Source organism: Scophthalmus maximus, chromosome 8, assembly GCF_022379125.1.
Source record: "Scophthalmus maximus strain ysfricsl-2021 chromosome 8, ASM2237912v1, whole genome shotgun sequence".
NCBI classification, from domain to species: Eukaryota; Metazoa; Chordata; class Actinopteri; order Pleuronectiformes; family Scophthalmidae; genus Scophthalmus; species Scophthalmus maximus.
In genome coordinates, this window is record NC_061522.1 from 6880001 (window position 1) to 6897500 (window position 17500).

The 17500-nt window shown below is 49.1% G+C and overlaps 1 protein-coding gene across 3 annotated transcripts in view; it reads right to left on the reverse strand.

Moving 5' to 3' along the window:
* The window catches only part of fhip1aa (FHF complex subunit HOOK interacting protein 1Aa), a 25874-nt gene extending 8960 nt beyond the window's left edge, over positions 1–16914 (reverse strand). The window contains exons 1-7 of one of the 3 annotated variants that reach the window (XM_047333848.1): positions 16646–16914; positions 14495–14615; positions 7831–7891; positions 6493–6713; positions 2009–2692; positions 444–602; positions 205–291 (exon numbers count right to left, since the gene is read on the reverse strand). In XM_047333848.1, the coding sequence (XP_047189804.1) occupies positions 205–291; positions 444–602; positions 2009–2692; positions 6493–6597 (1035 nt within the window). In that variant the 5' untranslated portion in view covers positions 6598–6713; positions 7831–7891; positions 14495–14615; positions 16646–16914. The remainder of the gene's footprint in view (positions 1–204; positions 292–443; positions 603–2008; positions 2693–6492; positions 6714–7830; positions 7892–14494; positions 14616–16645) is intronic. The other 2 variants (XM_035637560.2, XM_047333849.1) reach the window with 2 other exon arrangements.
* Positions 16915–17500: the final 586 nt, after the last annotated feature.

Genomic DNA, 17500 nt, shown 5'->3' on the forward strand with positions numbered 1-17500 from the left:
ATATATAAGTATATATGTATAAGTGGCATCCAGACTAATGGTGACATCATTTTTCAGCCTCTCATTTGACAATCCTCCTCCTACTAAGGTACAAAGTACTTAGGAGAATAGCAAATGTTTCCTTACCAATTTTTCCCTGGATTTCACACTGTATACATTTGTCCAAATAAGGTTTCACAAGGAAAAAGGAAGAGGAGCGCCAACCTTGTGAAGAGCGGGTGCAAGGACAGGCACGAGGAACCCGTTGTAGATGTAACCGACCAGCTGCTCTCTGATAACAGGGTGGGCCACCTGGGACGAGTCAACATTGAGGCACACGTTTCAGCCAAGAGAATGCCGTTGAGCAGAATCTTGCATCCACCGAACAAAAAACGCGCGAATGCGTTATTTTTTGCGCTTGCGGCAGAGCCACGTGCCAGCGGCACGCGTCGCACGTGGCTCACCTGGATGACGGCGTTGCAGAATTCCAGCGAGTTGAGGAACTGGACGAGGGGCGGCATCTGGAGCCAGTCCTCTCGGTGGAGGCAGTGCCACTCCTCGGTGGGAGCCTCCAGCTTGGTGGGGAGAGACGAGTACAGGCCGCTCAGCCCCGTGGCCAGCACCTGAGGGGAGAGGGGTGTTACGAGAAGGCCCCGGCAATTGTCCCTGAACTTCTCCGGAAGATGGTTGGTAGGAAAGAACTTCTCCTACCAACCAGTGAGCCCATGCGAGGATACAGCAGGAGAATCTCCAGCAGCCTGGCCCGAATGTTCCCTGACATTTTCCGGCCTGACTCGTGACAAGTTCCCGTTTCGTTCGTCACCTGAGCGGCCAATTCCGGAAAACGTCCAGACCTAATTTTTCCAGACACTTGTCCGGAGTTCTATCTATCCAGTACAAACAGACACATTTACGTCACAGCCTGTCAAAGAAGATAATGTTTTTTGATGGTAATTTATACCACTACTCCGCTGTGAATCTCCACAACTGCGGAGACTGCGCTGCAAACATAGGTATCGCCTGACATGTCGTCTGATGAAAAATAATCCCATGCCGAGTGATTACAGCGGGAGAATAATGGGCTTCATTACAGATTAATGACAGCAGTTAATAAGCAACTTCTCCGCTGCCGGGTTCACAACAACCGACTTGCGACGGTGTTTTACGAGCCTCTACAAAGGAAAATACTGCTGTGAATCATTTCATCCGCTCCACGTTTTGATAATGCGATGCAGATGTAAGCAAAGCGCGGCGGCGGCGGCGGCGGCCCGTTGCTCCTCGCACAATAAAAACAGCAACAACATGCAAGGATTTATGCCGCCGGATTAAAGGTCAGCAACGGAGGCGTGATAAATATTTCAGCATCAAAAATGTTTTACGGGCCGATGACGCTACGGCACCAACAGCCATGACATGGTAATAAGATCACGAATTAATGCATTCATGTCCACAAGCTCTCCACATAACAAATTGCCAATATGATTTATGTCTTTCCCATGTCAAGTCGTATTTACAAGGTGGGAATTTTTTTTTCATTTCATTTTTGAAACAACAGAGCCCATAGCAGCTCAGGGTAATTAAGCTGTAAAATGAGAGCATCATTAGTGTGGCACTGATGTATACACACCCTCTATAGGATTATCCCCGTCGCCTGCCAGTGGAACCAATTGAACACAGACTCCTGTTATTCGTCTGGCATCGCATTTCTTCCACTGCACTGTCTGCAGCGGCAGCCGGCAAATTGTATTATCTACGTGGGATTTGCTCACAGCCGTGCCACAATCGTAGGAATGCCAGACATTTGTGGCATTCGACGGCAGAGGTGTGTTAACCTCGTTTCGAGTGGGCCCACGAGTTTCATCTGCATATTTTTGGCCCGGCTATGACGCCGCCACGCCGAGGGGAAGTCGAGGGGATGGCAATGGTGTCAGGGTCATTGAGGATAGAACCATTTTTGTTAAAAAGCCGGGTTAGTTTGAATTAAAAAAGAGGGACTGAGTTTGTCACGTGACTGAGCGTCCCGACTGACCGGACAGAAGAAGGTGTTCTCCGCGACGTGTTTGGCCACGCGCTCGTTCTCAGCGGACAGCGACATGATGAGCAGCAGCGCGTCTCGGGCCTGCTGGCCCACTGTGCCCTCCCTGTGGATGAAGGGGATGAGGAGGGAGAAGATGAGGAAGTTGGTGGCTCCCTGGTCCTCGCTGGTGTGGAAAAACAGCTCCAGCACCGTCGGGTCCTTTGCCAGGACGCAGCACAGCTGGTTGAGCAGCAGCACCAGCTCGGCCTCCACCGCCGCCGCCGCCGCCTTGCCCGAGCAGGACGACAGCAGCATCATGAGCGGCCGCAGGATGGGCTTGTGGTGCAGCAGCGGCTGGCGCGCCTGGCCCACCAGCATCTCGTACATCTTCAGCTGCTCCAGCTTCATGTCGTCGGTGAACTCCCGGCGGAGGCTCCACACGAACAGACGCTCCATCACGTTCTCCATCACCACGAACTCCAGGATGGGGCCCATGGCGCCGGCCTGACCGCTCTCCTCCTCCATCAGCAGGAACAGCATGTGCTCCACGTAGTTCTGCACCGCGTTGGCCTCGTCCCCCGGGACGGGGCCAAAGCGAGGGCCTCCGCCGGGGCCGCCGCCGAGGTTGATGGCGCTCAGGGAGGACAGGGCGGAGCTGCTGCGCAGGGGGTCGTGCTTCTCTAGGATCTTCACCACCTACAGGAGACACAAGGGGATTATTATTGACTACGTGCAGACGGAAAGACAAAGCAATATATCTTAAAATTAGAAAAAAAAAATACCCTGAAGAAAAACTCAAAAAAATAAAGTGTTTAGAGGAGATTGTTTTCACCTTAAGGACTTCATTTTGTATAAATCACCTAATAAAAGTGTTTAGTTTTTCATCATAATGAAACATTTTGTCCCCGCATTTAACCTCCTGGTTCTATCTGTTTGTGTGAAGATGTACAAATCAGTAAATTCACTCAGTTCAGTAGCTGAGCAGTATGATAACCTGCCACATTTGACCACAGATCAGTACATATCGTCTTCATTACCGCAACATCTGACTTTTTGCTGAGCGTGCACGTTCGAGTGGATCTCCTTTTGAAAAGAGGAGAAGAAATAAAATAATACTGCAAAAATCTGTTTGTGGGGGTGACGCTTTCATCGCTGGGTCACGCAAACAAAACCCTACATGACACACACACACACTGCTGTGCACTCTTAATGGCACGCTGCTAAGTAATGGTGAATGAGCAGGGACCGCCCACCTCTTTTAGAGACATTCATTATCAAATAGGAATCTTGAGTATTATCGTTCACGGCATTAATTTTGAACCCAATCCTATTTGTATAGAGTTTGTAAAAACCATGTTACATTGAATTCCTTGTTCAGGGGTTGAGTGAAAAACAACAACCATGAGGTGTAAACAAACAAGCAGCACAGTGCAGATGAACTCAGCCCGGGAGCCCAGGGTGAAACCGTCCTCTGTGCCTCCGGTCGCTCCCTTGGGTGGTTCACCGCATAGAAACCAGCGTCACAATAATGGAGCCAGTGTCCCCTGCCTGCCGCCGCTGCCATGACAATAGCCGGCTGTGCACAAGAGAACTGGGCTGATGGAAACTGGAGAACGGGGTTCGCAATCCCTGCCTGGGCCCCGGCGGGGGCCTGACCCCGCGACCTCGGCCCCCAGGGCTCCGTCCAGTTCAGGAGCGCCGGCGACGACCGAAGTGCCGGGCAGAGGCGTGGTCCGAGGAGCAGCCCGGGGACTCAGTGGACTTCGGCCCCGCTGTGTCGGGCAGCCGGCTGGCGATGGCGCTGACACAAGGCGAAGGTGTTTACACCGCAGGGTGTGAACGTGTCATTTCCAAAAAGCAGCCGCTGACGGGCGGGGAAGGTTTCCTCCCGTTCGGCGCGCGGTCCGGCGGGGTCAGCGGTTGACCTGCAGCACTGATCAGAACAGCGGTTCACGCGGGGGGAAAAGGGTGAGCGGGCTTTGAAAAATGTGACCGAGCTCAGGCTGAATGAACGAACGGGCTGTTGACATCGCCCAGCTCCACACTGTGTTGCTGCTGCACTGGATTAATTCACTTCAGTAGCATCGGGTCGGATTCTTTCTCGTGGGCCATCGCCAGCAGGATAAGTCAGAGCTCCTTTTTCCCACTTTAGTTGACACATGAAATGTCGTAGCAATCAGCAAACGTAGTACATAACGATGTAACCATGCTGTCTGGCTGGCTCCGTCTACTCTCGGGTGAGAACTGAAGCAGCGTCTGAGGACGCTCCTGAATGTGCACTGGCTGGGAACGCTCCAAACAGAACCACATTCGTGGACTGATGGATGCATTGGCGGTGGCGTGACATCAACCGCGCACGGGATGAGTCAGAAACTCTGCAGAGCCATATCGACGAGTAGCAAGCTGCCCCACACTACACTGTCTATAGATTTATTTCTGGCAGCCACCACAGCAATGCACACATCACCGCTTTGCGTGTCGCAACACAACGCCACCAGAAAAAAACCCACAGCAAACCTGATAATTCCGGCAGAGCTGCTTAAAGGGAGACGAGGCCGATATTACTGCAGGCATGTTGCTCTGATTTCAAGGTTCACGGAACTGAAACCAAAGTCAAGAGGCGTCTTATCAGGCGACAGATTAACTAAGCGTGGAAATGAAACTCCGCAGGAGTGGAATTGCAGTCAGTTTGCCTGAAGCCAAAAGAAAAGGAAATAAATTCCATCTGGAACAGGGAGTTCTCGGTTTTTCTCTCCAGTCAGAAATTGGGACTACTCTGTCTTTTTGCGTTCTGTCCCAATCTAAAAGGAAAAAAAAGGAAGGCCGAGCAGAAAGCAAGTGATACTTGTTACATGAGTCCATATTATCAATGTATTATCATATTTATGCACAACAGAAAAAGCACTATCGCCTTATGTCCTGCAATGATCTCCATGACAAAAGAACACATGTGCGTCACAGTATTAGAAGTTTGTCATGGTCAGCAGCTGGTAGTAGCCTCATTAATATGCATATTTATGCAGAGAGGCACGTCTGAACCAAATCAGATCACGGTAAACGGATTTGAGGCGAGTGGCTGAAAGTGAATGAGCGAGGAAAACGGCGCGGGGCTCTGCACGTTCACATCATGGTGCACAGGGAAGCTCTGATATCCCAGTAAAACACGGGATTGATTGGGGGGAGGACTTAAACTTTTACTCAACAAGTGCTTCTGGGAAAGTCCATGCACACGCGTTCAGCCTCAGAGCTTGTGACCAAATGAAACAGCTAATCCCTTCAAGCTTGAACTCGATAAAAACAAAAGTGGAACTCTGCACGATTCAGCTGTGAACAAGCACCGAGCCTGCTCGCTGCCCCCCCCCCCCCCCCCACGCCGCCGGCCGGCGATGTTGACGTGAACGCAGTTGACAGTTGACCCAACGCGCGGTTGTGTCCCCGTCAATGCGTGGCCAGTGTCACAGTTACAGTAGGGCAGTGAGCGTCAACGTGTGGGGGGGAGGAGGAGGAGGAGGAGGAGGAGGAGGAGGAGGAGGAGGAGGAGGAGGAGGAGGAGGAGGAGCCGGCTGCCAGGTCCCACAGGGGTCAACGGGGACACGCGCTGCAGCAGAGAGGCCCAAAAAAATCGGAGACAAGTTGAGCTCCACACAGCCAAGGTTCCACCGGCCGCGACCGCACTGCTGTTTGTTGTTGCAGGAGTTAACCAGTCTGTCTTCTTCTGTCCGGATTTGCGGGATCTTAGAAATGTGAACAACGTTTCTCTCACTGCATTTGACTGACGCTGGTTTAGTGCAACGAGAATGTGTTGCAAAAGCCCTGTTGTCCCCCCCCCAGGAGTCGCCGGGTAAACAAAGGGGTACAGAGACTGTAGCGCGCCTCAAAATACTGTATGATTATAGCTCATCAGAGTTGTATATAGAGTTCACTCTGAAGTTATTCAAATGAATCACTCGACAGTGTGAAAGTCTCTCTCTCACACACACACGCAATCTGGGAGGAGGAGCCGCAAGTTGACATTCCTTTGGTTTAAAGGGACACCGGGTAAAAAGGTGGGGAGAGTTGAGTATTTCGAAGGAATCGTTCAACATACGTTTGGGAAATATGCTTATTCACTTAATTTACATTGCAAGACTCGATACCATTTTCCTATTTGTGCATTTATCATGGAGCTGCAGCCAGGAGGACATTAGCTTAGCTTTGGCTCTGCATGTGAGAACAAATGTCAAAACAACAATTTGGGCTTTCACCTGGAGTTGCATGCTGTAACTCTTCTCAAAGTCCTGCTGTAAGAGCTGAGAAGATTCATAAATTGGTGTTCATCAAGAAAGAGTTACAGAACATAATTCCCTCCAAATTGCAAATCTTACATTACTATAAATTATTCAGCTTATGGATTTTTTTTAAGCTGCTGAAGACTAACTCTCTACGAGACGTAAGCATATATCCCTAAAACTATTTCCATAAGATGTGGGAGCTTTAATTCGGGGGCTGGGGTTTACCTGAGCCCAGTGGTTCTTGAAAACAATCATGCAGGTCTCCGGATCCACGCCCTTCAAGACCAGAGACTGCTCGTCCCGGTTTGCGTTGGCGACCATGGAGGCCATCGTGGTGACCGGAGCGCGCGTGAGTCAAACCATGTCATAGGCGGGAGGAGGAGGACGTTCCTGACCGCGTGCCGGGTGCAACCATAGCCCGCGAGGGAGGAATAATCACAGGGGACCTGGGGAGCCAGAGAAAACACACAATCGGATGTCATCATTCGCACAGATCCATGAAAAAGTTTCTCAAAATAGCATCACAGACGTCATCATGCCGTGAGTGGTAATTGCGGCGCGCTGCTCCCCGGCCCGGCGTCTGCGTGGCCGGACGGCGGCCTGTCACAGGACCCGCGGGAAGGAGAACGACACCAGGCGGAGTCGGGCGACGAGGGCGGGGAGAATGAGACGCATCTTGAAGTCGCCCGCCTCACTCTGGAGCTGGGGCCGAGCCGTCAAATTACTTTTGGAGTACCTCAGACGCCCACAGAGGATTCATGCAGGGCCCCTTGACATCACTGTTATGACAGAGGAGGCGAAAAGCGACTGCGTGTGAACTTCCCCGTGGCTGAACGGGGGCCGGGGGGGGGGGGGGGGGGGGGGGGGGGGGGGGACGCTTGCAAGTTTTGTATTTCAGACATGATTTTGGTATGTTTTTTTTAAATTTCTGGATTAAACACATTACATTGACAACATTTTTTGCCAAGCAAGATCTGCAGAGCTCACTTTGTTTTGATTAAAACATATTGTTATATTATTCTAGATAAAAATAGCCTGTGGGCAGCTTCGGGGATCGGTTCCAACACTCGCATCAGCCCCACGGAAATTCGAACACATCGTCGTGACAGAGTCAAACGCTCACGCCACACAAAGCACAGCGCAGCGGGGATTCTGTGCCCACAGGGGGGACGAACTGTGGAACGCGCAGCAGCTGCACGCCACACTGGCCGAATTCAAAAAAAGAAAAAGAAAAAAAACTTTCCTAGCTCCTGCCCCCAAAAAATCCGCTTGCCGACCAATCACGGGGCTCCTGCCCCCAAAAAATCCGCTTGCCGGCCAATCACGCGGCTCGACCCCCTTGTTCCTCAGCAGTCCCTTTGGCCCGCCGCCGCACACGCGTCCAACAGCCACGGAGCTCGGGGCACAACAAGGCGCAGGAGTCAGAGTTCTGCCATCTGCTTTCACTTAACGCAACAGAGTGCTGGATGTTTGGATTCCTCGGAAGGAATGTCGAAGCACGCGCGCGTGTGTGTGCGCGTGTGTGTGTGTGTGTGTGTGTGTGTGCGTGTGTGTAAGTCTTACCTTCGCTGAACCATCTTAAACGGGGACGAGTCTCTGAGCGGGCGAAGACCTCACTCTTGTCCTGTCGCGACACAGGAGACACAGGGACGCGTGAGGAGGAAGGACAGGGAGGGAGTGTCCGCCGCGAGAGGCCCGGCGTGGTGGGAAGTGACTGGACATGAGTAAGCTGTTCCAAAAACGCCACTTGGATGTGGACCGGGCGGAGGAGGGAGCGAGGGAGGAGCGGGAGGGAGGAGCGGGAGGGGGAAAGAAACGGGGAGGGGGAAAGAAACGGGGGGGGGGGAAAGAAACGGGGAGGGGGAAAGAAACGGGGGGGGGGGAAGAAACGTGCGAGAAAGAATGACAGCAGCGTTGTTGACATGCGCGAGAAATGTGACGACGCGACCGATCGTGGGCCAGCTGCTGATGTCTCTGTAGGAGCGTCCCGTCAGTGTCTGGTCCTCGCGGCAACAACACCACCGTCCCCTCCAGCTCCTCTGGGCCGCGAGAGGGGCCCGGCGCCCGCCGACTCTGATTTCAGCTTCTTAAATGTGAATATTTTCTGTTTTCGTTGCTCCTCTGTGACAGTAAACTAAATATCTTTGGTGTGTGGACCAAACAAAACATCACCTTGGCCTGTTGGGGAAACGCCATCAACATTTTTAACAAAACATACAGGCGGATTCACCAAGAACCGTCTTCAGCATGTGCAGATTCGATCGAGTCTCAAACCTAGCCCGGCCTCAAGTCCTGTTTGAGTGGTACGAGATTAGCCTGACCTAAGAAACGGTCAGCCCCTCTCAGACAACAATACACTGGCAGCGCTCAAACATGCCCCACTGGTCACGGTCAATTTCTGCCCTCAACAACCAGCCAATCAGGGTCGAGCCCTGGATGTAACGGCTCAATAAGCCGAGTACCAGCAGCTCGTAATACACCCGACAGAGAATAATGAATTAATTATCGGACAAATGAAATGAGCTTCTCTTAAAGTAATCCAGTAGAAGGCCGCCCTCTGTGACAGTTGCGTGCTGTGGTGTTGTCGCGCGGCGCCAGAGCCAACGGTTACCCAGAAGACACCGCTCTGCTCGCCTGAAATAACCTCGAAAAGACAGAGAAAAGAGAAAGAGACAAACTATAGCATCTGAAAAATACTTTTCTTCATCGCCACTTCGGAAATAGCTTCTCGGAATCTGAACGTTTACACGAAAAAGTGCTTTTGTGCATTTTGTCTCAGTCTGAAGCTGCAGGCGCAGCGGAGTCATTTCTGCGCAGGCCTCAGTGGATTCTCCTGATTTAGTCCATTCCAGTTATCCAATTATGGCAATTTGATAAGTACACATATTTGTTGCCTCCTCGTCTCCAGAGCCAGAGACAACCGGCCTGGCATCTCCCTCAGTGTAGACAGTTAGCTCCAGACACAGAAGATCCTCCATTTCTTTCCTACAGGGATCAGTCTTTATCAATTATGTTAAATTGAACCTTTCTTCGAGGTGCTTCTAATATTTAGTCTGTCCTCATTGGAACTGATTGTTATCCAAGCTGTCAAAGACATTTACTCCTGGTTTTCCCGATGGGAGATGGACATTTTACATACCATTTTTTTCATTAATTCATTGTTTTATGTTGTTTTTGTAAACAACTTTTTAATTATGAATAGTTATGGATTCATATTTCATTAGTTTTAGTTTTTTACAATTCCTTTTATCTTCGTTAACAAATGTTTTATGCAAGTCTTCACCATACAACTATAGATTAAATGTTTGACAATTAAGTCAATTCATTTCATACTTGGAGTTGTTACAACCAATCTCCTGCTCAAATTGAAAACCAAATTGTTGAAATGGCAAATGTATCTATGACAACTATTCCAGAAAATTGAATTTCCCCATTTAATTGAACGGACGGGGTTTTTCCCTAATGGGGTTGCATAAGGAGCGACAGGCTCTCGTCTCCTCACTCCCGAGGTAAACATGTTGACAAGATGACAACATGGGCTTGGCTCCGTTTTTTTGTTCTGTTTGCCAAAGTAGCTTCAGACGAATCCAAAGAGGAAACGTAGTCCCGGAGCAAACATGGTTTGTCCTTTTTTATTTCTGATCTGGTTTCTGTCATTGTCAGCTTCCTGTCATCAGAGGGCACACACACACACACACACACACACACAAACACACACACACACACACACACACAAACACACATACACACACACACACACACACACACACACACACACACACACACACACACACACACACACACACACACACACACACACACACACACACACACACACACACACACACACACACACACACACACAGGTGCGGTCTGGACAAATAGCTCAGAGGCGAGACACACCCTTCACTCTGAGCGATGATAAAGATCATCTTTCTTGCTTAACAGGACTTTTAAACCTCAAGTCCACAGGCAGATTCGATCAACATTTACCAGTTCAACACAGCTATTTACTAGAACTGACGTTTTAATTAAGATGAGGCATTTCCCTCTGCCGAAGGTGAATTTGGTGCGGGAGCCATGGTAACCATGTGAACGACGGGCCCATTACAGGGACAGCAGCTGCTGAAATATTCAGGGCTGCCGGTGAAGAGCCAGATAGTGGCTGGTCTGACTATTCATAGCTTCTACTATCCTCATCCAATCAACATCAGGAAGGAAAAGGGCCATTGATTTCCTCAGCAGAGCAGTGTGTCGCAGCGTTCATCTTCGGGAGAGGCAGACTCACATTGAACTCTTGTTCAGAAAACTGATTTCCACTCCTGACAATTAGTCCATCGTCTCTCTGGCTGCATCATTTGTCTGGAATCAGTCAGATATCATTTTGGACTTTGCAGGAAGTCTGGTCGATGGAAAAGAAGAAGGTCAAGGAGGTGTTTGAGGAAGTGGATTGAACGGCGACATTTTTAAGATAAGAAGATCCTTTATTGATCCCCTTGGGAGGAAATTCGGGGGGGAAATTCAGGTGAACTTTAGTGTTGGTGGCTCTTGACAAGATATTCTGCTGCTTGGTTAAAGCTGAGGTCTGCCGTTTAGTCCTGTATATGTAATGTACATCAGATTTGTACTTTTTTTTTGTTGTTGCTATAAACAGCTAAACAAATGAAGCTATGAGAGACAATCAAAAACAACGAAGTTCCTTGAAGTTGCCTTACAACCAAAATAATGCGCGGGAAAAAAATCTATGAAGCCGGGGGAAGGGGAACCGACTGATGATTTACCGTGGCTTCGTCCACACAAAGGGCCCCTTCACAAAGCACATTTGATCCATGGATGATATGAAAATTATTGATGATGTGCTCTATGAAGCCCGCGTACAGCATCGGGTCGGACATGATATAAATAACTCTAAAAGGTTACCGATAAAAACAAGCTCCGTCCTCCTCAGACCATCTCACTCCGCAGACCATTTCATTTCAATCGACGGGGATATCAGCGGTGGAGCAAACAAACACTCTCCACATTGACTATTCCAACAACCAAACTATGATGTAATACAGTATTGTGTCACTGCATTATAACATCGACGCAAAGCATTTGTTTTCGGCCCCGAGATCCCGGTGCTGGTGAGACATCGCGGCGGTGAACGTCGTGTCCCTTTCTGAACGTTTCCAAAAGACCCAACACAATCCCGACAGGTGCCGAATTACGACTGTGACCGGCTCACGAGATAAGGCCGTGGTTATGTAAGCGGATAGCGTTGCTCCGTGGATTTTTCGCCAGCACGTGAAGGCTCACGGGGTGTTGGCCGCTGTATTCGGCTGGAAACTGGTTCCAGAAACAGGCCGATCCGAAACGTACCGCTCGTCGACCACGAGGGGAGGTTCACTAACATGTCCAAACACACAGACGCTGAGCCGGGGGAAGAACGGTGCGCAGGGCGTAGGGCGACTAGAGACGTGCAACGCGACCGCACCAGACTGCAACGTGTTACAACCCATGAGAACATTTTGATCTCAGTTACACACCTGTAACGGCGTCCTGACTCTTTCTTTCACGGCTGCAATGCCACTGGACTGACGACAGTCTGTGCACATACGGAGACACACACAAACACAAGGCTGCACAAAAGACCCTGAAATGAACATTACGCCATTTCCAAATACTAAGGCTCTATTCAAAATGGATAAAGGACACAAGAGGACACGTTGTTGACACTGTTGAGGCTCTCGTGGAAGAGATGGGGTTTGGAAGAGGTAACCACTCCGGACGGGAACAAATGGGACAGTTTCCATCATTCTTCACCTGCACATGCACGAGTCATTGCATTAACGGTGAAGGTGATCACGCTCTGCGCATTCATTTTTGTAAATGAGCAACTGCTTGTCCCCGTCGGACCCACAGGAGCGTCTCCTGAAACGGCATCCCCTCAGGTAGCCGGCGACCCGGACCGTATCGCCATGGCAACAACAGACATCAGGTTAAGCTCGTGGAACGATTGGTGGGATTGAAAAAGCTTGGATAGACGTGTGGCAGACCACAGGAGAAGATCAAATCATTCATTCAATTAATTAAACAGTAAAACAATTAACTTCCTACATCATGATCTGATGCCAGGTAAATAACTCATCCCATCAGAAAGGATGGAAAACATTTAATTTTGAGAGATTTTTTAACCTAAAGAGTCACATTTAGAGTCAAGTAGTGCACCTTTGAGCTAAATGCTAACATTAGCATGCTACTGGGCTAACGCGCTACATATATTTTCTGGGTGCAGAAACCAAAGCATTACTTTGAAATTTGACTCAATGACACAACTAGAGGGAGAACGTGAATGTTCTTTCCAAATTGCATTGCAAACCATCCAATAACTGTCAAACACATTTCAATAAAAACCCACAACCGTCAACCAGCAAGAGGAACAATTAGGGCGTTGCCAACATCGTTAGTCTCCATCCCCCGGGGACAATGAAGGACTGGATGAATGCACACTTTTTCAAGGCAATCCAGCACCGAAACTAGAAAAACAACAAGGATTGTCAACCTCATCGCGGCGCTAGAGGAAAAGTCACGGGGTCGCTTCAGTCAGGACACTTTATCCTCTGGGGACAATGAAAATCTGTATCGAATTTCATGGCTGAGCTCACCACAAATGCCTCTCTCGCGTTCCCCTCGGACCCTCGCGGGCTCAACGACCACATTGCATACGTACACAATGCGGGCCGGTGACATCAGTCCCGCTTTCGCGTGTCTGGCATGAGCAGACTTCAGCCCATCCCCCGCACTACAACGGGCTTCTGTCGGTGATAAGAGCGTTGTTTAGCGCGTGGGCACGTATCCCATCTCTACTTCCTCTGTGGCTCGTTTGCATCACCAGCCGATAAGGGAAATAGCGCCATGTTTGCATGTGGAATGGGAGTGGGAGGGTAGAAGATAAGCAGAGCGTCTGTGAAGCTCGGCGATGTCGATCGGGAGAGATGAGCTGCGGCGCTGCACTGGTGCAGTCGGCCAACCGGAGGAAAAGGGAACGTTTTTGGATTCAAGTTCTTTTAAGAAGCTATGAGCCAACACAGACGAGAGCCAACTCAAAAGCGAGGGCTTTATTTTGAAAGGGAAAGCAGCACATGCTAAAATGCCTCCTGGGCTCATCTGTGTCAAATATTTGCTTGGGTGTGGATAAGTGTTGTTTTTTTCCTCCATTCTTTTTTAACCCTTTAAATACTAACTTTTTCTTTGCCTTTTAAAACAATATGAGCTGAGGAAAAGAACGCGTTCACCCCTTCAAGTGACGCCGCGGTTCTCCAACACGTTGAGTTCTGTCCTCACACACAACCTCATACATGCCGGTGACTTTCGGCCGACAGTGGACACCACCGGCGTCTACACCTGCAGAATATTTTTGCCACCTCAGGTCCACGTTCTTATGACAGGGGACAAACTGCACGCTCCATTGACACAACTTGTACCATCATCCCAGCTCATCCGCACAAAAACACAAGTGGTTTGACCAGATTTAGCTTCGACCTCTGTTATTTGCACAACACGTCGAGGGCAGTTCTTCAATGTGGGAGAACAGCCAAGCCAACAAATGGGCTAAATGTGCAAACAACAGTGGATTGTTCTTTCTGAATCGCCGGGCGGAACATGCAGACGCTGCTCCACAAGTCATTATCAAAAAAAATACTTTGTGGGAAACTACATGCATTCACTTCTTCCCCAAGAGTTAGATTAAAGGATTAATGCCACTCTAATCCAAAATAGCGGTCGAATTAAAAGGCGGCACTTTGCTTTGTTGCTGAGCCTTTCTAACCAAATGCCGCCGGTGGCCGTCGCCACGCTGCTTTTCATGTTGCCTGTTCACCCTCGGAGTCTGCGTCAGGGTGCGAGTGGCGGAGGGAAGGACTAATCCCAAACACGGGACAAAGCTGAGCTTGCTTGTTCAGGGTGGGAATGGAGGAGCAGGTTAACACACACACACACACACGCACGCACGCACGCACGCACGCACACGCACACGCACACACTGTTTTGCTTAAATTTTCTGCCATTTACTATGACGATTCTCATTTAAGACACGCCCCTATTGAAAATAGGAAATGGAACCGTGCCCAGAGACGGTGTGTTCATCAGAGGCAAGCTGATCCGATCCCAATCGCAAACTTGTGACCTGACCCCATACATCTAATCACATTAGTGTGAGCATTATTCACAGCCTGGCGACACTCACAGAGATGCTGTGTGCGAATTCCATCGGTTTCGGACAAACTCTTCCCCATGTCAGATTTTTGACATCACCAGCAAACGTACAGACGACTGATTGGCCACAGATTCATCTCGTTCCTCAGGTACTGCTCATGAAAAAGAAAAGAAGAAAAAAAGCTTTGAACATTCTTGTACCTGTACGCATGGTTAGGGATGCTGATATAAAAAGTAGGAGAGTCGGCCTGGATTTACATCTTTGCAAATGAATGGTGTGCACAGCCTGCGGCAGAGCCCCCCGCAGCATGTGAGCAACTTATGAACAACAGGGAACAGAGACTGTATGAACGTAAACAGCCTCGTCTTGACTTGAATAATTGGAGAATGACTGCAGCGAACGACAAACCCACAGTTAGCGGCTTCCCTGCAGTCATCAACACCTCACGCCATTACATCCTTTGTAATAAAAAAAAGAATAAATGCAGCCTGATTATTGGTGAAAAGGTCAGACTGCTATCACATCCCGCCGCCTCAGAGCAGCCCAGCTGGGAGCAGAGCGCAGGGCCGGAAGGGAAAAGAGCCACTGGTTGTTTTGCTCGTGGGCTTTAAACAGCGTCCACACCAAGGGACATTTTCAAAACGTATCAGTGACCACAGCGGCCACGTCTGGGGATGATGACGTGCAGGAGGAGACGTCTTATGTCTTCATAAGAAGGGACAGAAAGTTGGACAAAAGGAGGAGATGGAGACAGTTTAGCAGATGTCACATGGCCTGGTGAAAGCGACGACGACGTGAGTGATCATGAAGGCCACAACATCTGGAAATATGAAATGCCCGTAAGTGGATCGTCAAGCTTACAGAGAGAAAAAAGACGAGAGGGTTCAGGCTCCAAGGTGTCATGGTAGGATAGATGAGCACAAAGACAAGGAGTTCAGAACGCCCCGGACAGCAATAAAATGGCATTGTGACTTTTCATCATAACCACGATCCTGAGCATGAATTCATGTTCAAGGCAAATTTGTGTCAGTTACATGTTGATAAAGAGAAAAACCATCCGAACGTGTAGAGTGGAATCAGTTAATTCATTCATCACTCGGTTGATTGCTCATTTCAACCAAAACTGACAAAAGTTCTCCGGTTCCAACTCTTCAAATATGAGGAATTGTTGCTCTTCCATGTATCACGTGACGGCAGGCTGAAGATCTTATCGGCCTCGGAGTCTTCGTCGGACTAAATAATCTACGCAAACCCCCCAGGTCACCTCGGGCCCCAGGAAATTGTGATCCACATTTTTCACCCCTTTTTCTAATTTGACAGACAAATTAAATGAACTGCTAAACTGAAGAAGGTTGTGATGATAAGGTTGGGTTTTTTTTTACTGAAAACAGATGTTGGCTGCAGCCCTGCGAGAAGAACAAACAAACACTGACATCCGTCAACCTGCCTTTCAGAATATCCAGGTAACAGAGAGACATTTAGTCTTTTAAAACATCGTCTCGCAACTTGGACAAATGAAACAACAACAAAAAAAACACCACCGAGGAAAACCTTGACTGAGGCCGAAGAGGGCACCTGTAAAGGAATGACACGCCACTCATGAAATATTCACGTCTACTGGAAACTCTGCACCCTCTGCATTATGTACATGTGAGGTCACAGCTCCTTCGGGATCAGGTGAGCTGCACCGGCAACACCATGAATCCTCTGGTGCGTTTGGACGAGGAAGGAATATATTCAGAGGCCTGTTGTTAAAAACAGTTGCTGTTATTGGCTGATGAATTGTGAACTCTGACCTCTGTCTCTATGGTGAGGACACAACACAGCGGCGACGTCAGGAGTGGAAACGACACAAGACAGAGGAGGCTTTTTTTTTTTACTTTTAACTTTACGCGCATGAAAGTCGAGCGCACCTCCAGTCGCGTCAACAGAAAAAAACAGTGTTTGTGCTCGGGGGGCAGGGCAGCAGAGGGGAGACCCCCCCCCCAGCACCCGCACCTGTCAATCACAGCTTCCGCAAACTGTCAAAGAGAGAGAGAGAGAGAGAGAGAGAGAGAGAGAGAGAGAGAGAAATGGAACCAAGACGCGCGCGCGCACACGTGGCACAACTGCACCAGAACGAAGTGTAAAAGACAAAGGTTGTGTGAGGTGATTCTTTTCTTTTCTTCTTTTCTTTCTTACCGTGGCACCGGGACGGATCCTCCGGTTGGACGCGGAGAAGCGCGTACACACACACACACACACACACACACACACACACACACACACACACTCGGGACGTCCTGTCTTGGATTAAAGAACCGGGTCGATCCTGGTCCACAGCTCCATTATGTTCCTCTTAGGTCACAGGACGAGGAGGTGTTACGTGTGTAACCAAGCTCCTTAACCTGTAGAGCTCTCACACACACACACACACACACCCTCTCTCTCTCTCTCTCTCTCTCTCTCTCTCTCTCTCTCTCTCTCTCACACACACACACACACACACACTCAGAGGTGAAAGCACTCTGCTCCTCCTCGGGACGCTCCTCCCACTGAGAGCTGCAACAGGCCACATCCAGTGAGGGAGGGTCTCTCTTCTTTCCTCTTCTTTTTAATGCTCCAGTCTCCCTCGTGAATAAATAAATATCTGGCGAAATACAAAAAGGTGTTTTTGTTTTTTTAATGCGTCCCAGAAAAAAACAAACAAATAGTAACAATCAAACTTCGTGATGTTTCTTATAGTGATTTATCGTCAATACATATTGTGGCTCCCGTTTCCAAGAGAACCAAGTGTGTTTTAGAACCTAAAGACCTACAGATATTTCCCAGACACTATTGAGAGAATTAAGACAACTGCCTAGTTCTGACACATCTCTATATGACTCCATCTGTTGGACACAAAAGAAGAATTCGTTATAGCCTATAGATTTTGATTCGAATTGGATAAATGGAATACTTAGTATCCATCTGATCAGGACATTAAGACACTTTCCTCACAGACTTTGGTTCATGTTGACATTAGATTATGTTTTAAAACGACAGTGTGTTCAGGAT